General features: G+C 38.0%; 1 protein-coding gene across 13 annotated transcripts in view; it reads left to right on the top strand.

Moving 5' to 3' along the window:
* NBEA (neurobeachin) overlaps positions 1-22,722 on the top strand; it is a 671,317-nt gene extending 648,595 nt beyond the window's left edge. For 10 of the 13 annotated variants that reach the window (XM_070240236.1, XM_070240227.1, XM_070240230.1 and 7 more), the window contains 8 exons: positions 394-586; positions 2,192-2,263; positions 4,150-4,305; positions 4,824-4,994; positions 15,619-15,720; positions 17,649-17,845; positions 18,889-19,040; positions 20,877-22,722. In XM_070240236.1, the coding sequence (XP_070096337.1) occupies positions 394-586; positions 2,192-2,263; positions 4,150-4,305; positions 4,824-4,994; positions 15,619-15,720; positions 17,649-17,845; positions 18,889-19,040; positions 20,877-20,967 (1,134 nt within the window). In that variant the 3' untranslated portion in view covers positions 20,968-22,722. The remainder of the gene's footprint in view (positions 1-393; positions 587-2,191; positions 2,264-4,149; positions 4,306-4,823; positions 4,995-15,618; positions 15,721-17,648; positions 17,846-18,888; positions 19,041-20,876) is intronic. The other 3 variants (XM_070240226.1, XM_023621952.2, XM_070240231.1) reach the window with 1 other exon arrangement.
* The last annotated feature ends 1,267 nt before the right edge of the window (positions 22,723-23,989 follow it).

Here is a 23,989-nt window from a genome sequence, read left to right on the forward strand (position 1 = left end):
GGTAAAAAATTAAAGTATCAGTCAATTCACTTTATATTTCCTGGAAACAATGTCAGCAACTGACTTGACTAATTTTTCCACCAAATGATGTTTTAACTGCACTGAATAACTAGACTACATCATGTGGGCATGTCTGTAAGCTAACTTCTCACATTGCAGTCTGGTGATAATTAACTTGAGGCTGGTCTTTAGTAATTCGGTGTCCTCTATCAGTGACCACACAGAGGCCCTGCTCTTTGCTCTGTGCCGTCCTCACAGTGTGAAAGTTCAGACTGCTGTGTGCTCTGTATACGCTCGTGCTAGCCTCTGTTTTAACCTCACTCTCCCCAGAGCTCTCACTAACTGTGTTATTCCTTCTGTTTTCTTCTGCTCTCTTCCTTTTCTATTCAACAGTGTTTCCTTCCACAGAGTCCACTCATGTTTAAAGATCAGATGCAACAGGATGTGATCATGGTGCTGAAGTTTCCATCAAATTCTCCAGTAACCCATGTGGCAGCCAACACGCTGCCCCACCTGACCATCCCCGCTGTGGTGACCGTGACCTGCAGCAGGCTGTTTGCAGTGAATCGATGGCACAACACAGTAGGTATGTGTGCCTAAGCAAGTCACTTACTAAAGGGTTCTTAAAAGCTGCCATTAAGCAAAGGTAAGCTAGGAAGTTAAGGGGGCTAGCTAGGATGCCAAATTATCTACAAAAAGCAGCAAAGTGAAAAATTGCCAAACTTAACTAAATGATTCTTTTCTGTCTTATTCACTGCTGCTGTATTTTAGTGCCTTGCAGAACGCTTGGCTAATGGTTAAATACTCAATGAATATTTGATAAATTGAAGCAGTTCTACAAATAATTCAGGTCCTCCCACTCTACCACTGCCCCCCAGAAAAACAATAACATAGTTTTATCCCATGTTAAACAAAAGTGAGTTTGAATCTGGATTTTCTGGATGATGGTTTCAAATCTTCTTTCTTCTACTTCGTTAATTTATTTAGCAAATATTTGAACGGCCGCTATGTGTCAGGTAGTCCTGAGCACTGGGAGTAGAGCAGTGAACAGGACAAACACCGTCTCTCTTCTTGTGGAGCTTAGAGTCTTTGAGAAAAGACAACATCTGAATTGTTCAGTGACTTCACATGCCTTTTCTCCAGACTCATTCCTGAAAGTTCCCACCAGTACATCTTGAAGTGATAAAATTCTGTTGTAAAAATTATACATATTGATACTTATTTAACCAAGACAGAAGTGGATGTGACCAAATGATTTAGTTGGCCCAGTTTGCTGCTTGAAATCTCCTTGGAAGACCGTAGGACTCCTACTGTCTCCAGAACTGAATGGATGAGCCATGGTGAATTAACCTGAATCTTTCTATTCTACTGACTTCTGCATTGCTCTGAAAAACAGTGGTTTATATCATAGCTTAATCTCCTAAGAGTTTCCAAATGCACCTATTTTACGGTTATTGGTGAAATTATCAACATGAGGTAGAACTACTTCCATTCAATCAGAATTATGCAGCACATATCTTAAAAATATAAATGACTTTATTAATCACAGGAGTCTTAGCCTCTAGAAATGTTTACCTTGAGAGAAAACTGTAAAAGAATTAAATTTTTCTTTAGAATTGTTAAGTATGTTACATAATCACTTGTAAAAAGTTATGACTAATGAACTCAATCAAGCCCTAAATATTAAGCCTCTGAAAGTAGCTTTTACTGAGGTTAAGATTTTAGGTGTGGTTCAATTTGACTTGACTTGTCATGTATTGAAAGAAGGCCTCCTAGGATGGGAGCCCCATCTTCCCCTCTGCCCTGGCCCAGGGCAGCCTGTACTCACCTCCCTCCCTGCTCGCAGGCATGGCCTTTTCTTAGATTTCAGGATCATTGGTTGCCCGGCAACCTTAGCTCTCAGATGCTTCAAGAAATGTTACGATCTTCTATTTTATCCAGCTGTTTCTTATGTGAGGTTAACAACATTCTTTCCATCTCTCTGCATCTTAAGCGGATACTGGCAGTCCCTGTTGTGATTTTTTTAAGACTATCTACAGGGACGTGTAGTGTGATTTAATCATTCTTAGAATAATTTACCAAATAATTTTTAAGCAAATATATATTTTGTATAATCATCATAGAACACTGCTTATTAGGAAATTCCTCCTTTCTGAGAATTTTATGGTATTTTCTCTTATTTAATCTTTAGGCCTCAGAGGAGCTCCAGGGTACTCCTTGGATCAAGCCCATCATCTTCCAATTGAAATGGATCCACTAATTGGTATGTTCACAACAGAAAGACATTTTCGTAAGTGGCTGACTATGCACAGATTCCTATTTGATTATTTATCATAAATGTTAGTTGAATAATATTTTTTCTTCCACAAAATTAATGTGCAGATAACATCAGATTACCATCAAGGAGCTGTGCAAATCATAATATGCCATCTAAGAATTTTTTGGTATTAAAGCAATTATTTGTGGCATTTTCTTGATATTTCAGAAGGCCTTTACTTGATTCTAAACATGGCAAATAATTCCAAACTGCCCTTTATTTCAGCCTAAACTATTCTTTAACAATTTTATATTATTTAAAATATATGACTCAAAGAGATTATTAAAGAAAACTAATACTGAAGAACATCTTTTCTAGAAATCTCCATTCGGTGGGGCTAAAACATTTTTTAAAGTAAAGATTTCTTATGAATTGCAAACTCATCAACTGTAACTCTTTGCAGTAGATATTAAAAATATTTTTAAATAATCACATATACATTTATTAACTGTATGATCCAGAACAAGCCCATTATCTTTCTAGGCCTCAGTTTCATAACTGTGAGATGGTTTATAATAATGTTTGTTCTGCCTATCTCATGGGATCATATAGAGAACTAAATTAGAAAAAAAATTGAAAATGGTATGAAAAATTATTAAGCCATATACAAGTTATGGCTTTTTTTTAAGGTTAATTTGCTCTTCATCTTTGGACCCAGAAATAAGATGAGAGGGAGCCATTTCAGTTAGTTACTTATCCCTGTACATAAAATAGCATTTTCCTGTCTTTAGGAGGAGATAAGGTTTAGGACCAGGAATATTTTTCGAGTCTAGCCTGGCTATTCCTCTGACATCGACAGTGTCACATACAGCCAGAGAATAACCATGGAAAAGTTAATAGCAGTATTCTAATTAATCAAGGACAAATTGCATAGTTTTTAAGTGACTCAGGACCTTTGATTTCTTTTCCTTTGCTACCGTTTGTTGTGTAATTTTTTTATTGTTTATGTTCTCTAGTAATTATTATTAATAGTGATGGTAGGCGTCCACAAAGAATAGCACTTCGATTTAATTGGTTAGAGAGTGATGGTGTGATGTACATCTGCATTTTCTGTTTCAGAATTCAGCCCAGGGACTCAGTCTGAAAGGACGGCGTCGAGTAAGGGACAGGCTGGCCTGCAGACAGGCACTAGGGAAATCACTGTCTCTGAGTCCTGACTTTATTCAGATGCAATCCCAGAGCTCTCCACTGATTCTTTGCCTGTCTCTTTCCTTCCCGATTCCTCTGCCCTCTTTTTAATTCTTCTCCTCCCCTGCCAACCCATTCTGGAGGGCCTTCTGTTTGTTGACAGTCCAGGTCTTTAAAGCTGCTGACCTAAAGCCGCCTGTGGGGCTGCCGCATAACAACATCCCTTGCTCAAATCTCTGCCCTCTTCTCTTCACATGAATTGTAAATGCCATCAGAAAATGACAGATTGGGGCGAATATTGACTTTTTTCCTTATATAAAATACTCCATACAATATTTATTCCTCATTATTATTGAACTTGTTGGACACTAATGAACTTGTCCGTAGTGAACATCTATAAAATCAAATGCATTTAAATATTTTCATTGTTTTAAATTCATTATGTTGAATTTCTCGTATTGTGTTTATTTTTTGGTGGAGGAAGAACTTAAATTTATGAAAAATTTTAATGTAACATAGCTCATAAATAATCACTGCTGCTAAAAAAGTTTATATTCCTCATGAGGAAGTGTTAAAATCATAATAATCTTATAGCCTCAAAAACCCATTTCTAGATAAAGGAAGCATAAAAGTGTTCCTTCTACAGTGCTTGGTGAAACTCTTGTGGAATCTTTCTTTAAGTTCTTTTTTCTGTTTGTGTTTAGCCAATAACTCTGGTGTGAACAAACGGCAGATTACAGACCTCGTGGACCAGAGCATACAGATCAACGCACATTGTTTTGTGGTCACAGCAGATAATCGCTATATTCTCATCTGTGGATTCTGGGATAAGAGCTTCAGAGTTTATTCTACAGAAACAGGTAACTTAACTATGAAATGCCTTATGCTCTTCAAAATCCCTATTCTGACACCTAAAGCTTAATGTGAAATCATACTTAATAATATAGGCGTTTTCATCTTGAAATCCAAGATTCAAATTAAATGTTCACATTGTAAGTAAATAACTAATTATAATTCCATCCATTCTGAGCTTTAACATGAGCCCTGAGTTCATAGGACAAATGGGACTATCATCTCCTTCCCCCAAATCAAATCCAGCAGCAGACGTTAAAACTCCTCTTAGTCTGGCCCAAACCCTGAAGAAAAGAATCATGATTGTGTTATTTTATAAGTCCTGTCCTTAACAATCCCAAATGACATTCTTGTATCATTTTTCAGAAGCAATTCAGGAAAATAAATCTGTAGCTGGATTTGAATTACTTTATAAATTTGTAGGTCTGTAGATTCACTTTTCACAAATGTAGTAAAATAAAGTTAAGCTTATTACTGTTTGAAGAGAAATAGCAAATGAATTAAACCTGCTGTTTCTGTATTTCAGGGAAATTAACTCAGATTGTATTTGGCCACTGGGATGTGGTCACGTGCTTGGCCAGGTCTGAGTCATACATCGGTGGGGACTGCTACATCGTGTCTGGGTCTCGAGATGCTACCCTGCTTCTCTGGTACTGGAGTGGGCGACACCATATCATAGGAGACAACCCGAATAGCAGTAAGTATTTGTCTAGGATTGTCCTATCAGACTATGAATTCATTTAAATGTATTCTGCCTTTTTAATTTTCCTAATAGTTTTTCCTGGGGTTATAAGTATTTTAAAATATGAAAGCTTAAGTGGCAAAAATCTTTGTTGGAATGCGGCTATGTTCAAAGTGTGAAAAAGAGCACCTGTATAGCCTCTAGCCTGGGGCGACGCCCAGGGCCTCACACTGACTGTCTGCTCAGCAGCCCTTCCCCAGTGTCCACATGGCGCATCCTTCAGAAGTTCCCTCCAGTGTCACCTGGTCCATTAAATCTCATATGATTTCTCTCCGCTGAATACATTCTCTCCCTTCTCTGAATTTCCATGGGGTTTTATTTGTGCCTCAGTGAGGGCACGTACTACTTTCTACCATGTAGTCTAGTAAATGTCTCTGTTTATTCACTTAACAATGATTGGGTGCTCCCTTCAGATTAGCCACTGGAGAGACAAAACCTGAATAAGACGGTTTCTTTGCTTGGGATGATTCCCAAGTGTTTTTTATTCAACAGTGTTCCCTACGATGTCCTGTGGGGAAGAAATGAGGGAACTCCAGAGTAAAATAATTTTAGAAAATGCTGCATATACTTTTACTCTGCATGTAAGCTCTTACACAAATAAATCTCTTGACGTTTCTTTCACCCACAGTTTCTCAAACGTATTTTTCCATGGAACCTTTTGTTCGTGGAAGAGCAGTGATTGTTCTTAGAACTGTTGTTCTGAGGAAACACTGAAGTGGATTGTGAGTCTCTTCCTTTCCACCTTCAGTCTCTGGTTCCTGGCATAGTGACACTCATAATAGGTTTTCAGTAAATATTGTTAAATGACAGAAGAACTAGATAAGAGATTCCTAGAAATAATTACTGTTTTTAGTTACCAAGTTTTCAATAGTTCAAATGCAAGTATTTCCTGTAAAATAGAGAATGGTTACTGTAAAGTGTTGATAATGGCAAGTACCTAAACCAAGGTTATTCTAATTGTAATTCACACGTTGATCACAGCTTAAACAGTACTCCAAAATATACTGAAACATGAGTTTGGGGAATATTTATGACAAAACAGAGAATCTCCCAGCATTGCTGTGTATCTGCCACTGAAATATTGTAAGAGTAGATGAGGAATATACAGGATACCATGTTACAACTGCATAGCTGGAGGCCACGTTCCCTGGTCCCCTCCAGCCTGTGAGATGGCTGGGGATGGAAACCAAATTGTACATCTACCCTTCAAGTCCCACTCACCGCCCCCCCCCAACTCTTAGGTGTTTTGACAGGAATACTGCAAAAAAAGAATGAGTTTCAATGGGGAGGAGCAAAGGCCTCATCATAGTACAGAAGAGAATTTAGAAATAAATATATACATATACGTATATTTAAGAAGATAGTGGGAGATTGAACTAGATGACCAAATGTTATATGGGGTTTTATTCTTGTTGCCCATAGCTAGAGTTGAAGAATAGTGGATGAAAAAACTGAAAGTGTATTGTGAAGTAATGTCTCTTAGCGTAGATACTGAATAAGAGAAAATGTGTGTATTATACATTTCAGCCTCTGCTCTAAGTTGTGAACTCAGATGTGGTATTGATTTGAGGGAAAATAATTCAGCGTTGCTTGATTTTTAACCAGTTGAAATAATTAGCTCCCTATTCTACATTAACGAACATCATACTTTAAATACCAATAAGTTAACCTTATTACTCTTTTTTAAACCATATCCTTAAAAAAAGAAACTTCATTTTTAGCAGAATTCTGTGTGTGTGTGTGTGTGTGTATGTGTGTTTATAAGACATTTGATCTACCAATGAGGGCTTTATTATTCTCAATCATGATACATTATCACATATATTTCATCTAAATGTATTTTTACGTGTTTCCAAATTTTCTTTATTTCCATAGTAGTGTAGCATTCATTAGAAAAGTTGAATTAACCAGCAGGTCTGTGTGGTATCTTCCATATATATTGACAAAAATTTAGACGTTATTAGAAAAATTTTTAAAAGAAACAGAATTGTACTTCAAATCCAATTAACATCTTCAATGTGAAGCTCAGAAATGATGAAAATGATATTTCCAAAAAGAAAATTCATTTCCTAAAAACTGCTGTCTGGTAGCAGAGATATTTTTATATAATGTACTGCTATGAAGTAAGGAATTTTAAAGAAAAATGTTAAATTATAGTAATCTGTTAGCTACTTTATTTTCTAATGATCTTTTAAACCAAAAGATGGTTAACAATTGTAGCTTTAGTCCATCAGTTAGCAAGAAAATTAATGTAGTAATATTGAGAGTGTTTGAAGTTCCTACAACAGGAGCTATGTAAATAGAGATGTTTATATTAATCCTTAAGAACAAAATTGTGAATGTTGTGTTTGTTAAAATGCAGCATTTCATTTAAGCTTTAAATAAAGACAGATTATCCTTGAGAAATTCCTGCAAAATGTTATCAGTACATATTTTTCAATACTGCCTTCATTTATAAGAATTTATTTTTTGGTCAAAAACTGTTGTCACCATTATGAAACTAAACTACTTCCCATAAAGCCCACACTGTCAAGACTTTATTGGACATTTAATGTGGACATACATAGAATGGCTTCATTTCATCCATTAGCCTTAATATAAAGAAAAAAAATGCTCTTCCAGAACAAACAGAATGAGCACCTAAAGTGTTGGTCAAGGAACAAGCATGTACTGAACAGCTGCTGTGTGCTGGTACTGCCTTAGCAGCTAGGAATGTTGCAGTCATAGTCTCTGACATGTGGAGTTTACAAGAGTCTACACTGTACTCATCAGAGAACTGCTTTTCCTGCTTCGATGCATTGAGTCTATTAAGTATTTATTACATGAATCATGAGTTGCTATCCAATAATATTTGGTATCATGAGTACTTTAGGATCTACAAAATGCTCACTTAGCTTTATATCTGGGGTACAAATTGATTATGTAAAAACTCGTTTCAGCTTTTTGCTTATGGATAATCACAATAGTAAAAAAAAAAATTAGTCATAGTATTTGATTGACTCAACTGATTTAGGACTCACCTAATCTGTTAAAATGGCAAACCTAGTAGCACGTATATGCATGACTAGAGAGACCATATATATTGGTCAGTTCACTTCTTGTAAAGGCAGCCACAGCACACACTCAACTGGCTGTCACAGCAGGGATCAGCCATGGGTGTTGACATAGACATAGTCGTTGCCATCAGAAAACTCACAGTATGAAAGAAAAAGATTTTTTTTTTCTATTCCAGTTTAGTCTATTCTAGCTACCAATTCACAGGTCAGAGAATCAGGCTATGTGTGTTTTCTATCTCAAATGCATTGCTACTGAAGACCAAAAAGCTAGTTATGTCTAAATTCATATTAAAGTGTGTGACACAATGCCCTTAGGTTTTGAGGGTTGTATATATTGACCTAGACTTGAAGGGGGAAGTCCTAGCCTGAAACATATCATCCCAGTAGCTGTTAGAATTCAGAGATTGGTTTGAGTATGGACATTGAACTGCTTTGTATGTCAGAGGCTGAATCACATTTATTCAGTACAACATCATAAAATGATAGGATTCATTTACTCACCCTACGTGCACATGTCTGAAACTTTCTCAAGATAAATTCAGGTGGCTTTAATTGTATTTATGCTTCTTCTGCATTGTCACTATTCTTCTCTAATGGATAGCTCTATTACTGCCACAGAGAAAAATAGGTAATATTTGTGGATTTTGTTAGGTAGGTATAGAAAGTGTTTATGGTTCCATTGTGTCAAATATATTGCTGTGAATAATTTAGACATTTCAGAAATAATAGTCTTTTTCTAATTATTTTTATAGCTTTAATAAATTTGCCACAAAGACAATGAAAATTTGTAGACAAGAGAGTCTCAGACCATAAAAGAAACAAGCAAGGCTACCTAGCATAGGTTACAGGTGAATTACAGTTATTTTCTTAATGTATTTTAGAATACTAATATTCATTGTTACTCTCTCAAACTTATGACTTTGAACATAGAAAATGTTCTTGGAGATTTAAATAGGTCCCTGACTAGATAACAGAAGTGCAGAGATGTGAGGGACATATGCTTTCATCTGAAACAGACTTTTACACAAATTCTGAAACTAATTTGGAAGTGATAAAAATTAATTTGCGCACTTTAATTGGAAGCAGCCTACTGCATGAAAGAAAGGAGAGCAGAGCAGGCAATTTGTGCTCCGAGCTGATTGAATTCTTTGTCAGGTAGGTATCTTGGACTTGGCCGCCTATCCTCCTGAGCCCCTCTTTGCAATATATTACAACCCATCTCTGACTGGTGTTCTTTGAAAGGATCAATGCTATTCCTGCTGAATCCCTGGAGCCCAGAGTTTCATTGATCTTGGGACTTGACATTTCTCATTACGTGCTGTAGCTTCCAACAAGATAGTCACAAGAGGGGCAAGTCAACATTGTTGTCTCTTCAACAGACACTTAAAATACATTGGGACCCAGCTCAAAATCCAGTCTGCTTTTAAAGGTGTAGTTTTCACGTTTATACCAGATATGAGGTGCTTTATAGAGAGCTTGTTGATGCATGCATATGGAATTTTAAAAGTCATAGCAATAGGCAAATTTGAAAGAGAGTTTACTGTTCTTTCCAAATCAAATCTACAAATATTCATTGAGTAATATGTATAAGACCTTGTTATCGTGATTCTTCTATTTTACTTTTTAAAAACAGTCTTTTAGCTCATGTATAAGCATTATGCAGACTATGAAATGAGAAGCCCATTGGAAAGGAGACTCCAGCTGTGCACACATCCCTTCCCTGGGCTCCCATTGTGTAAGCTTCAGCTCTGGACACTGACCCTCCTGCCAGCCACAACCTGTCACCAAACATCTGCCAAATTACATCCCTCTCTTTGTTTGTACTCAGCCTTCTTTTAAAATGACTGTCCTGGTGCCCAGCTCCACAACCACCACGAACCAATGGTATTATAAGAGATGAAAGCATTGGCAAAGAATAACCCAGAGATTATATATATGTGTGTGTGTGTGTGTGTGTGTGTGTGTGTATAAATATATTAGATGAATTTGTCTCACTTCTCAGAGCAAGGAATCTTAACTAGGGTACTGAATATTAAACACCTTCTCATTAAGTATCAGAGGAAGCATGGTTACATGTGTAACAATTCTTAGCCCACAGAACTTTCTGAGGGCCAGATGATAATGTCTGTAATGTAACATCCCCAGCACAGCGCCCCTTCAGGGATGGACCTCTCAGCCATCCCATCCCCTCAGCCTAACATCAGGAGACGTCATAGGGTTCGTGACTAAGAAGGGGGCTGCTTGCCACTCAGTCTCTGCCTTTCTTTACCTTTATGCAACTGAGGCTGCAAGGGTCTCAGCCTGGGTCAGAAACAATATTTAAAAACCAGAGGAAGGACTAACACGTTCTCATGATTGGAGAGTTTCAGATCACAGACCAGGGGATCTCTGGGCGTTATGCCAAACACTGCTTCCTTGGGAAAGGTAGACGGATTATACTATTGATTGTTTTGGGAAGATGACGGTAGGAGAGTAAGGTACTGTGAACTAGATCCAGGTTGAGGACTTCAAGGGAAGAGATTTTCCCTGTGACAGCAGTGCTCAGGGGACAGTGTGGTCAGTGTCATCTCTGAAGAAAAAGAAAAACTTAGAGTGAATGAATAAATAGGTTTATATATGTGTGTATATATATACATATATAAAATAGAAGAGATATATGTCTTTTCAGTTTTTCATTGGGTACTCTCTGAGCGTATACTAAAATGAAACCACATCATGGGACATTTTCCACCCCATGGAATGTTTTTATGTGAGTTACCTTGTGACCTGTGAAAAATGTGGGCCCAGACATATTTGGTACTTGGCCAGACCTCTGCTCCAGCTCTGTAAGTGGCTGAGGACACTGTCTTGATAAGGGACTCCTCACTGACACGGTTCTTCTAAGCTATCCCAGCAAATATCTAATGTAATTTTTTAAGATAAATCTTGAAATCACAGCAGTGATGAAACTTCTGCACCCTTTAATTAAATCTCATATTTTAGAATTTCAAGTCAAAACTCCATCATATTTTATGTAGGCATAAGGATGAATGAAAATACCTCCTGCAGTGACTCTGCAATGACTTCACAAAGGTCATAGATAAAATCTGAATATCATATATCATCGAGAGATCCGTCTTCTGACTCCAACAGAACCACACTGGGGATTGTAGATCTTAGAAACTCTGCTGTTTTTGTTTAGTTCTAATTCAGAAGGACCAAAGCTTCCCCTGCACCTTAGTAGTCCCACAAATGAGGTTTAAAATAATAAGCACCGCGAATAATCTTTACTGTTATCGTTTCTCTAAAAGCCATAGACTATCTCACTGAAAAAGCTCTTCTTGTTGGTTCTGTGTGAATGGCAGCATCTAATATCTTTGTACTTTTTTCATCAATTTTGAAAATATTGAAATGACTTTTGATGAAAATGAGTTTGAATCTGTTTATTATAAGCCTTTTGTATTTGGAATTTCCAAATGCTTGCCTGTGAGAAATCTGAAAATCTTCGTCATTCATGGTAATTCCATCGCACAGAGAGCTCTTCTGTTGAGGAGAAGACTGGGCATTGAGGGCGATGGTGCTGTGGTCCTTAGAGGGGAGGTCTCACCTGCACCTCCCTCTGCACTGGGCCCTTTAACCCTCAGCTACATCCATCAATTGTGATGTGACAGTGACAGAATGTTCCCAGGATTTTGAATGATTGTTGGGCTGTGTGACATCTGTCCCTGGCAACAAAATGAAATATAGGGAATGTGCTTTCCCCCTGCTGAAGGTTCCAATACAGAACCCTCTGAATAGTATTGTGCTTATTTTTCTGTAGCTGAAAGAGGGAAACAATGTTTTCAGCGGCCCTAAACAATATCCGCTAGTAGTTAAGCTCCACAGTTTATTCAAAGATCTGGGGAAACTGTAACAAAAACTAAAACATCTTAAACTTTCTAAATCAGAGGGATGCCTTAGAAAAACTTACTTCCTGATAGAAAATATATTACATACATAGGGAATATTTTTAATATTTTTATACTTTTTTTGAATTCCCTGCAATATGACTAGATTGCTTTTTACTTTTTCTGTAGCCTATAAGGGAAAGGCTTTATATAAGTTGTATATACACAATTTATATACATGTGTATAACGTATATATGTATGTAAATTGTATTTAACACATAATTTCAGGGCTTTTAATTCACCACTCTGAGAAAGTAATCACTTAGAAAAATTAGGGATGATGTTACACATGATATCTTATCAATACTTGACCTCATTTTACCAGGGAACTCAGGGCATCTTTGAAGCATAATTTTATAAATTGTATAAATGTGTTTCAGACAAATCCAAGACTACTGACAAATGTAAGTGGATCCTCTGCCAAAATTCAAACACATTATAGCAATATACGTTAATTTAGAATAAGATGACTAGTGTGGGCTGCCAGCCCCCTTCCACACTCCGTCTAAGTAAGAGATGCCTCAAAAGCAAAATGGAGGCTGATAGATCTGAGAAAACTCACTTAAAAACTGTGAACCATTCCTGGGGAAAAAGAAGATGGCTGGGTCTGAAGGAGGAGATATTGGCAGGCCAGAGGGAAGGAGTGTTGGGTGCCTTGCTGGGTAAGGTGCTTTGGTTATGTCCTTCCCTCCCAGAATTTTCCTGGAACTATTGTGGCCTTCCCCTCTCCCACTGTGGGGCAGAGAATTGGAGCACCAATCCAGCTGCTCAGTGCTGTAGGGTCACGTCAGTGCCTAGGGAGGGGCCATCCAGGAGGCAAGTGCAATTGACAGGCCTGGAGCATTCACTTCCCCACCCCCACCCCCACAGTGAGAGCCCCAGGAACTGGAATCCAGGAGACATCTCTGCAAAAGAGCAGTGTCAAGACCAAAGCACAGGGTGGTTCTCTGAGAAACAAGATAGGAGAAGGGGGTCACCTCCATCCAGAACATGAGCCCACAGAGAAAAGCTGGCCAACACGCAAGGAACTGAAGCACTATGAAAGAAAGATCCCAAACTCAACAACCAGGTGAAGTAGGGTGAACGGAAGAGAAACATACAGAACTTTTTTAAAAGGTATAGTATTCTCTAAGATATAAGAAAGGAGGCGTTAAAGTGAGGTAATAGTGTATATTTCTTAAGCTAGGGAGTAAGTACAGGGCATTCATTTTATTCTCTTAATCTTATACATATGTTATAAATATTTAATACGTAATTAATTTTTTAAAAATTAATTCTAAAAGCAAAGGAAAATCAAGTAGTTGTGTGGAAGCTGCCAATTTGAATTTGTGAACTTGGATAAGAAATAAATTAGTCTAAATAATGTTCCTCAAACTTGAGTAATACACTTACCCCTTTTAAAGAGAACAAAATTGTCATTAACACCAAAAAAAAAAGCCCTGACCAAGGATCCACGGATCTCAGGGTACATAGACGCTAGTTTGAGAAATACCGAGAATTCTGGGAGAGTTACAGTTTCAAGACCACGTTACAGCCTGCCTTTTCAAGCAGAAAAAGTAGTGGTCAGTGATACTGGCAACTTCAACTGAAATAGTGTTCTCAGACCCCCTGAACCTAGTTTGAGAAATACTGACTTAATTAGCTCATCTTAATTTTAAAGCATATTTCAATTTTAAATTGCCACAGCATAGATTGGACTGCAAAGAGAGATTTCATCTTTGTCACTGGTTTAAAAAATTGTACACTATCATCTAAGTTCAAATCTGAAATTTAAAATTTTTCACGAATCCTTTTACACCCAAGAAAATATCCACGGATCTCAGGGTACATAGACGCTAGTTTGAGAAATACCGAGAATTCTGGGAGAGTTACAGTTTCAAGACCACGTTACAGCCTGCCTTTTCAAGCAGAAAAAGTAGTGGTCAGTGATACTGGCAACTTCAACTGAAATAGTGATGTTTTTATATATGCACAAAGGCATATGTACATATATTACTTTGCTAAGATGATACTGTAGAATCAACTAAGCAATACATCAGGATAAACATGTGTCATACAATATGACTTTCTCTTTGCTAAGATGATACTGTAGAATCAACTAAGCAATACATCAGGATAAACTTGTGTCATACAGTATGAGTCTGCTAGAGCTGTTTAAAATTCAAAAGAGAAGGTGAGAAATAGGCAACGGAAGACATTAATGGGTGCGATGTTGTTAATGGAAAATAGAAATAGTCAAATATGACAAGGCATTGATAAATATTTGTTGAATCTGACTGGGTGGTCCAAATTGTACTGTTAATACGTGTTTCATGTCCTTCCTTCTGATGGCCCTGCCTTCAATGGAATGTCACGTCACTGAGTCTTTCAGTCTTCCTGTACTGCCCAGTATGGCCAACACTGGCTTTCTTTTCCCATCTACCACAGGAACCACTCAAAACCCTAACCAGGTTGGAACCATACCCCATTCACCTTCCGAAACTCCTCTCTGACTTTCTGTTGTTTTCTTTTCCTCCACTCTTGTGCAGCCCAAGACTATAGAGATCCCTCATTTCCATCCCAGCTGGTTTTTCCAAACAGCTTTCCCAGTACAACAATGTGGGGCATGATGTCCTCTCCACTTTGCTGATCCTTCTCACACTGTCTTCCATTCATGAAGTTTATTCACCAAATATTCTGATTTTCTCCTTGTTCATATGAGGATTTTTTGATTCTGGCTTACTCCGTGCACATATGTTTGTTCATCACACTTGTCATCGTTGAGTGCCTCCAGTGTAAGCCTGTGGAAGGCCATGGTGGTTTGATGTGTTCTAAATAGTTCCAGGTTATGCCTTCTGTCGCTTTATACTCCCAACTCCCAGCCTGCTGAGAAGAATGCCTGTCACTCCGAATGCATCCCGGGGATGAAGTGAAGGGGAAAGCACTTCACAGTGAGAATGCTCATGGCATGTAATTCAGCTGACCTTTTTTAGCTAGGTTCACACCAATAAAGTCAAGTGGAAAACTAAGATGATCATCTCTTCTTTCCTTCACTCCTTTCTTCCCCCCACACCAAAATCAAAGCATCTCAACCTGTTTTGTTGGAGATTTTAAGGAACAATTTTTAATGGGTTTCAAAATTGGGTAGTTCTGGGTTCAGTTCCAACTTGCTAGCTGTATGAACTTGTGCAAGTTGAAAAACCTTACGAAGCCTTGGGTTTCTAGCCTATAAAATAGGGATAATAATAATACCTACCTCATATGAATGTTGTCATAATTAAATGAGATAACACATGCAAATGCCTTGGTGAGCTTGATGTCTGTTTCATAACAATAATCAGGAAAAAGAATAGCAGTCACCGCTGTTGTAATGGTCTGAGCACTTTACATTTGTTAACTTAGCCAGTCACCTAAACAACCTGTGTAATGGGTATGTGGTTATCCCCATTTTACGGATGAGGAAACAGCAGAGGTTAAGTAACTGGCTCATGGTCACACAGCTGGTAAATGTCCACAACAAAGATTAAAGATTGTCATTTTGCATGTGTGATTTAATGGTCTAGCTCTTCATTTCTGCCGTTGGTCTGTGCTGACTCACTGCTGCTGTCTCCTTGCAGGTGACTATCCTGCACCAAGAGCTGTGCTCACGGGCCACGATCATGAAGTTGTCTGTGTTTCTGTCTGTGCAGAACTTGGACTTGTTATCAGTGGTGCTAAAGGTCAGAAGACATTTCTTTTATTTTTGGGTCTTAAAATCTACCATTTTCTCAAGTTAACCATGATTTATGATTTGTTTCCTTTAGGAGACTCTCCATAGACAAATGTAATCCCTAAATTATTTGCAGCTGTTTTGTTTTATTATTAATATTTATTAGTACTAATATAAAATATATGTAAAATTTTATGTAGTATTTTGTGGTCGCCAGCCAGAACACTGGTAGATTAAACTGCAGCACATCTATATGCAGCCATTAAAAATAACATTTAAAAGACAAGGGGAAGAAATCCATGAGGCGTAATGGGGGCAGGGGTGGTCCTGGGGGATCAGGTTGGTCATCAGACATAGGCTTGGGTCCTCTTCCCTCCACAAGTCCTTTTCTTCGCAAGGCTGGGTATCTGTAGAGGTAGGTGGGGACGGAAACATGATTAGTTAGTTCTTTTGACTTTTTGTGGAGGAATTGTTATTTCAAGAAGAGTCAAGAAGCTTGGGTTCTCATTCTGGCCCAGACACCCATTCTCCATGGGAAGGCTCAGGGGCCTGAAGGAGCCTAATGCTTAGGAGAAACTGAAAGAAAACCAAAGGGGCTGAGTGTAATGAGGACCAACAGAATTAAGGAGAGAGAAGGCTGAGGAGGTAGGAGGGGCCAGTAGCACAAGGATTTACGATTTTTATTTTATTATAAGTATGGTGGGAAATCATTGAAGTTTTTTAAGCAAGGTGGTGAGATGATCAGATTTGGTTTTTAGGAACTTGTTCTGGTTGCTTTATGGAGAATGGATATAATGTCTGGAGGCAGGGACAGTGTTTTTTTCATTTTTGTATCTGAGAGTAAATAACCCAGAGATGGACACATAGGATATTTTCAGTAAATTTCTTTTTAATTAAAAAAATAGTAATAATATGTACAATATTATTCTATCCTGTAAAGTGAAAAAAAAAAAGAAAAGGAAAATAAAAGACACATAGTAGGCATAGGGAAAAAATGTTAATTTTTCTATAGGTAATGGATGATGTTGGAGGTGATTGCTATTTTTCTTTCTTTTCTCTGGTTTTCTGTAATGCACATCTATTACTTTAGTAATCAAGAAAAAATTTAAGTATAGCTTTATAATGTCTTTTGTTTTGTGAAATATCTACCTACTTAAATCAAGTGGTTGAAAAATAGAAATGTAACTCATCCATAGTTTCTGTGGGGTTTTTTTGGAGGGGGGAGGGGACACGTAATATCAAACTATATTAGCCAATCATTTTTATGAACTTGACCAGTGAATTTTTTATCTTATCAACACAGTTTCCACCAGGGGAAAAAAACAATTAAAGCAAAATAAGTCTTTTACATTCTTGCCTCACTAGTTGCCTCATTAGTGCCTCACTATTCATTTATTTAAAAGAGGAGAAGTGTTTCTATAGTCTGAATTACTTGATTAATTTTCTCTATTTTGCCTTTTACATTTTACATGTAGACTATAGGAAGGTAACAGCTGTTATTTGATAGTAATGTATTCATGTGGTACAATGTTAAAATTTTGATGACCTGAAGAAAATTAGCAATTGTTTTGATAATTCTTCTTAACTTTGAAGAAAAATTTCTAAAAACACATTAAGACAAAACTTCTGAGACACAGTCTTTTATTCTCACACACTCTATGAACTATACCCTTTTTTTATGAAATATTATCTCATGAAGGAAAAGACCAAATATTCACCTAAAAGCTTGGCAGATGCATTTGAGTTATTTAACAGTTCTCTGTATTTGTTCTGTTGAAATGTAACATCAGTGCTTAGCTCTTGCCAGCGCGCTTCTTTTCTTTTCTACTTCTTTCAACAAATCTGAGTGTATATCCAGGCACGTTTGCAGATTTGTCAGAGCCGGTGTATGGCTTGTCATCACCAGTGACTCTGGCCATTGGTTCCCCCACTCTGCAGAGGGCCCTTGCCTTGTCCACACGATCACTGGAGATTTGCTGAGAGCCCTCGAAGGACCAGAAAACTGCTTGTTCCCACGCCTGATTTCCGTCTCCAGCGAAGGCCACTGTATCATTTACTATGAACGAGGGCGGTTCAGCAATTTCAGCATTAATGGGAAACTTTTGGCTCAGATGGAGATCAATGATTCAACACGGGTAAATCTGCATGTTCAATGCTAACTAGGAACTGAAACCAAGAGATTAAAGACTGACTATTTTACATTAAGTGATTCATAATAGAATTCCTCTGGTATCCAGATAAATGTGTGCTGGTTTTAAAAGCATATAAATTCATGTAGATTGATGCTTTGAGCAATTCAAAGTTCATTTAATCCCAAGTAATTAAGTCAGTGAATTAGACTTTGGAGATGATAGCTGTTGTTTGATTAGAGGTCAGACCCTTAAGATTTTTCTTAAGCTCCTTTTACAAACAATTGTTCCAGCACTGCACCCCCTGACATTAAAAGTGAGTTTATTGTCAAATTGGCCCCGTGGCCAAGTGGTTAAAGTTCCATGCACTCCACTCCAGCAACCTGGGTTCATGGGTTCAGATCCCGGGCACAGACCTGCTCCAACCAGCCATGCTGTGACAGCATCCCACATACAAAATACAGGAAGATTGGCACAGATGTTAGCTCAGGGCTAATCTTCCTCAAGCAAAGAAAAGAGGCGGATTGCCAGCAGAAAATCAGCTCAGGGCAAATATTCCTCACCAAAAAAAAAGTGAGTTTATTGTCAGAAGATCTTATCTGTAGAACCCGAGACCAAAATTACATGTACCAATTGCCCTTCACTCACCAATGAATTGTGTAATTGCTGGTTTATCATTATTAAAGACTGTTTTGAAATATGCTTCTGCCTGCCATTTATCCTAAAAGTCGTGGCATTGTTAATATTCAGGACTTAACAGAACATCATGTTACTTAATTCTGAAGTTCTTCCTGGATTAGATTGATAATATTCTCTTTGGGACTTCTGTTATTTTGTAACTTAAATTGCTTTTAATAAGATCCTTTGTTTATATAAGAAATTTGATGAATTCCACATTGGAAATTTGTGGACTGAACTTTAGAACACTTGTTCAAACGGCTAAAAGTAGATAATAATTACAAGGGAACCGTATTGAGTGCTTTTCAGTGGTTACCATTGATGTGTGGGAAACTCTGAGAGAAATGGTTGCTTTTCTGCCTTTTCTGAAGGCCATTCTCCTGAGTAGCGATGGCCAGAACCTGGTGACTGGAGGGGACAATGGCGTGGTGGAGGTCTGGCAGGCCTGTGACTTCAAGCAGCTGTACATTTACCCCGGATGTGATGCTGGCATTAGAGCAATGGACTTATCCCATGACCAGAGGTGAGCCGCATCAGGGAGAAATGTAATCACTTGAGAACTATCATCTAGATCCCTTTACATTCTACCAGGGGTGCGACGTGCTGTGAATAAGATTCCAGCATCCAGATGGAAGAAAGGCTAGTGCAGAAAAGGGTAAATTGAGAAGAGTAGGTACTGTAAGAAAGGATTCTGGTAAGAAGGAAACAGAGGAAGAGAGTAAGAAAACAAAAAGAAAGAAATGGATCTGAAGAAGAACAGGCGCATCCAGACACTGCCCAAAGTATAGAATTCTCCCCACCCAGAATTATTCTCTGTTCTCAGACCCTCGCCTAGTCTCACACAGGTGTGCCTGGCTTATGTTACGTGAAGGAAACACGTATGTTTCTGCAGAGGTGAATTTCCACTTAAGGCGCACTTCTAGCTAACCAGTTCCCAGCAAAGCGCGTAGTGGAGACTGCCGCTGGCCTCTGTTTTACAACACACGAAACACTCATTACTTGAAACCATCCCCAGCCCTGTTTTCTTATTCAAGTGTTTCTCCTTTATGTTATTTTGTTGTATTTTATTTATTTCCCTAATATACTATAATCTTTTCTTGGGAAGAATTGATATGAATGTTAATTAATTAATATGATTTCCCATTGTTCCTCAGTTTGCAACAGGATTTAATTATTTCCTAACACTCACCTTTGGGTTTATTATAAATTTAAAGAATATTTGGAATGTTAAGTCTAAAATTTCTAAATTTTAAAAATAAATTCAAACTATAATCTTAACATAGTACATTATTTCTCAATTTTTGCTATATATTTAACAAAAATAAGAAAAGTTTATGAACTAACTTTTTTCATTTATATGTATATTCTTTATAAGAATATTGGTTTTACAATATTATAAATATTAAGGCTTATATAATAAATTAACAAGGCATCTTCACAATATAGTAAAATGATACTGATGTCATCAAGAAAAACAATGGAATTTAAATTAGTTTGGGGAAAGAATATTTGATATACAGCCTAACCTATTTTTGAAGAAAATAGCAGATTATTATTAGAGTGTTCCAAAATGCTGTAGTCCATATTCATGAATAAATGGAAATGGTTTACTGTGTAATTATTTATATATACTTGGATATGTTTCTAAAGTATTTGAAATTGTCTTAAGTAGTTTAAATCTTCACCCTGATAGTCTGATTCACTCATGTTGCAAACATTTGCTGCCTCCATCATAGATTAAGCACCATGCAAAGTACGAAGGATATATAACAAGGTTACAGATCCCAAAGAGCTCAAGTAGTCATAGTAATTGTATATGAGGGAAGCAGTAACAGAATGATAGAAGAAGGACGTGATTAACTCTCCTTGAGGAGTGGGAAGGCAGGAAAGGCCTTGTAAGATCTTTATCCTTTCACTAGGCATGGGGAGAGAGGGAAGATGGGAGAGCCTATGCAAAGTCCTATTAGTATTAGAGATCTCCCAAGAGAAGAGATGGAAGATGCTAATGAAGCTTCTATTTCTATTTTAATCTCCTCCTTAATTTCATTTATTTTGTTGTTTTATAATGTCCTGATATGGAACAGTAGCACATGCACATAAGTTATAAATTGATTGATAAACATATGTGGAGGATGCATACTCAAAAAGTGTTTATCTGAAGAGTTGTCTGATCCAAAGTTAGTAATACGTGGTCTGGCAGTCCACGTGTGTGCAGGATTGAGAACCAAGAATACATTTTCATCGTATCTCCATGAACACAAAACTAAGACTCGGTGAACTTTGAGACATGATATTGACTAGGAAAGCAGCACCCACAGCAGTGACGTGTCACTCCTAACTACTGTCTCTGCTCTTCCAGGACTCTGATCACTGGCATGGCTTCTGGTAGCATTGTAGCTTTTAATATAGATTTTAATCGGTGGCATTATGAGCATCAGAACAGATACTGAAATGAAGAACCAAAAGCCAAGTTGAAGCTGAGAGCACAAGTGCTGCATGGAAAGGCAATATCTCTGGTGGAAAAAACTCGTCTCCATCGACCTCCGTTTGTACATTCCATCACACCCAGCAATAGCTGTACATTGTAGTCAGCAGCCATTTTACTTTATGTGTTTTTTCACGACCGAACACCAGCTGCTACCAAGCAAGCTTATATCATGTAAATTATATGAATTAGGAGATGTTTTGGTAATTATTTCATATATTGTTGTTTATTGAGAAAAGGTAGTAGGACGCGTCACAAGAGACTTTTGACAATTCTGAGGAACCTTGTGTCCAGTTGTTACAAAGTTTAAGCTTTGAACCTAACCTGCATCCCATTTCCAGCCTCTTTTCAAGCTGAGAAAAAAAAAAAAAAAACACGTTTGATACTTTGTACATCAGATGCATCTTATTTAAAGGGATACTTTTGTAAAAGTAAAACCTTGTATAAAGAACAAAACGTTTCTTAATTTTATTGTGGAGTTACAACTTGCATGTTCTTTAATCCTGATGTCTTGATGGAACAGGTGTGTTCACACTATGAAACAGAAAGATCTGTCCAAGGACACAGCTTGTATGAAAGGGTGGAATTTGGGCTCAGTCAGTAATTTTCGACATTTTCACTGAAATATGGTTTGCACTTTTTAATCTAAATTCATCCCTTCTAAGTAAAATTTGCTCATAAAGCATTTGGATACTAAGCCATTATTTGCCATTTTGGGTACTTTATACAAAGAAAATTCAGCCCTACCCTTCATAATTTGAAGACACAGCAGAAAGGGGGCTTAGGGATGAGGTCCTGGGTTTTATTGTATAAATAGGAGTCACGATCGTTAGTTCCGTAGTAATGACTTCCCAACTCCTGGACATCTCTTCCAGAGTTATCCTGCTGGCTTAGTGTGTGTACATTAGGAGAGGAGAATCTGATGCTAACTTTTTTTGGTTTTTTTGTTTTTTCTCTTTGGTTCTTGAATAGCTTAGTTTCTTTAATAACAAGTCGGACTTTATTATAACAATAACTGAAGTTATTCTTTTAGGTTCTTGTGAAATTCTCACCTAAAGCCACATTCTTAGCCTAAGGCACTTCATCTTTTATGATATAAAATAATGGCTATCAAATGATTTTCCTTACATTGTACTGATCAAGTTATACACCCAGGGGTATATACACTTTCTTCATGTTTCTTCTTTGTATATTTGGTGATTGTATCGTCATAGATGTACATATTGTGTCGGTAGGGCTATGAGGCATGTTACAGGAATGTAATTTTCTCAGAATTTACACTCACTTGCAGTCATTTATTTAAAAAGATAAAACAAGATAATGGGTTCTTTGTATTGGCACTTTGCATCAGAAACATATCATTATTTATTGATGTGATTACTTATTTGTTATCCACCTTGTACTAGTAAGTTTTAGCACTGAATTTCTTCTTCATTGTTGTTTGTATTTATGAGATTCTGAAATTCTGGGGAATCAGCGTAATGATTAAGTTATTCATCACCAGGCTGTAAGCAATATCTTGAGTTTGTAGCTTAGAATTGGGAGGATACTGAACATCTGGAAGACAAGTTCATTTCATCTTGAGATCATGGTGAAATATTTTGGATATATAAATTCCTTAAGCTATTGTAACCACGTTTTATTGCAAAGATGTAAAATATGCCAGATGTGTGTGAGTTGGAAATCAAAAAAAAGAAAAATAAAATATGCAAAGAATTCACTGATTGTTTCACATTTCATTGGACATTTCACTTATATGCATTCAGTATGTTGTCATACAAGTTTCAGAAATCATCATCGCCTCGTATAAAGGCCGACAGCATCTACAAACATGAAATAGTGTCCTAATGAGGTCCTGTAATTTGATGAAACATGAGCTACTCTGCCTGACCATCTGGCAGGGATTTGAGGCAATGGTGACCAGAGGGAACCAGCCCTTGTTGTTTCTTCCACATAATCCACTTTTTAGGTTGTTTCTGTTTTTTTAAAAGGAGCTAAGTGCAGATGATGGTGAGGGTTTCACTGCTCATTCTATGAACGTTGTCAAATAATGGTATTTTCATTTGAACCACGCTTTCTGGAAATTCATGTCGACCAGGGATGACACAGGTGGAGACTGAGAGACCTGGGTGAGCGGAGCAGCTGCCGACCAAAGCAGGACCGGCGGCTGGAGTGGGGCCGAGGTGGCTTCGGTCACGCAAATCGGCTTGGGCATTGGGGGCAGCAGCCCAGACAGGCCCAGAGAGTGACAGAACTGCAAGTAAACTTCCATCTGCCTTCTCAGGGCAAACAGCACAGAACCAACAGGGGGCCTGAGAAAGGCTTGCTCCCACCACTGTCCATCATATCCCCAAAAGCAGACACCTGTCAGTCATCATAAGCCGGCTGGCTCTCTCAAGCCAGCCCTTCTTGCAGCCCATCAGTCAGGCAGGCAGCCTGGCTGCTACCTAAAGTGTCACTTTAAACCAGCCCCACTCCTTCTATCATCTGGACTGTCACCAAAACCTCCTGACCTGTACCTGGGCCTCGCATGAGACCCCTCCCACATATTCCACCCTGCTGCCAGAGGGTCTGGCTACACCACCGACCCAGTCATCCCACTGCTGAGCACTCTGCAATGGCTTCCCCGTGTTGATAAACTCTGGTGGGTGAAAAATCAGCTGGGAAGTCTGTTTTTAAGAGCAGAATCTAGGGCCAGTCCCCTCGGATCCTTGGGCACAATTTCAACATTAGTTTGAGGGATAAAGTCCAAACTCGGTAGAGCACAGAAATCCTTCAGGAGGGAAACATTCTCATCTGTCCACCCGCCTCCCACCTCCAGTACCCTGCACCTCAGGCAAAGCCCCCTATTTACAAGTCGCTGAGAACTCCCCTAAGCCTTGTTCCCTAGGGTCCTCGCTGCCCAGAGAGCTCCTCTTTGTCTGCACCATCTGGTTGAACTCCTTGTTGCAAATTGACCTAAACCTGCACAATCTCTTTTTGGTGGG

The sequence above is a fragment of the Equus caballus genome, chromosome 17 (assembly GCF_041296265.1).
Source record: "Equus caballus isolate H_3958 breed thoroughbred chromosome 17, TB-T2T, whole genome shotgun sequence".
In the NCBI taxonomy this organism is placed as follows: domain Eukaryota; kingdom Metazoa; phylum Chordata; class Mammalia; order Perissodactyla; family Equidae; genus Equus; species Equus caballus.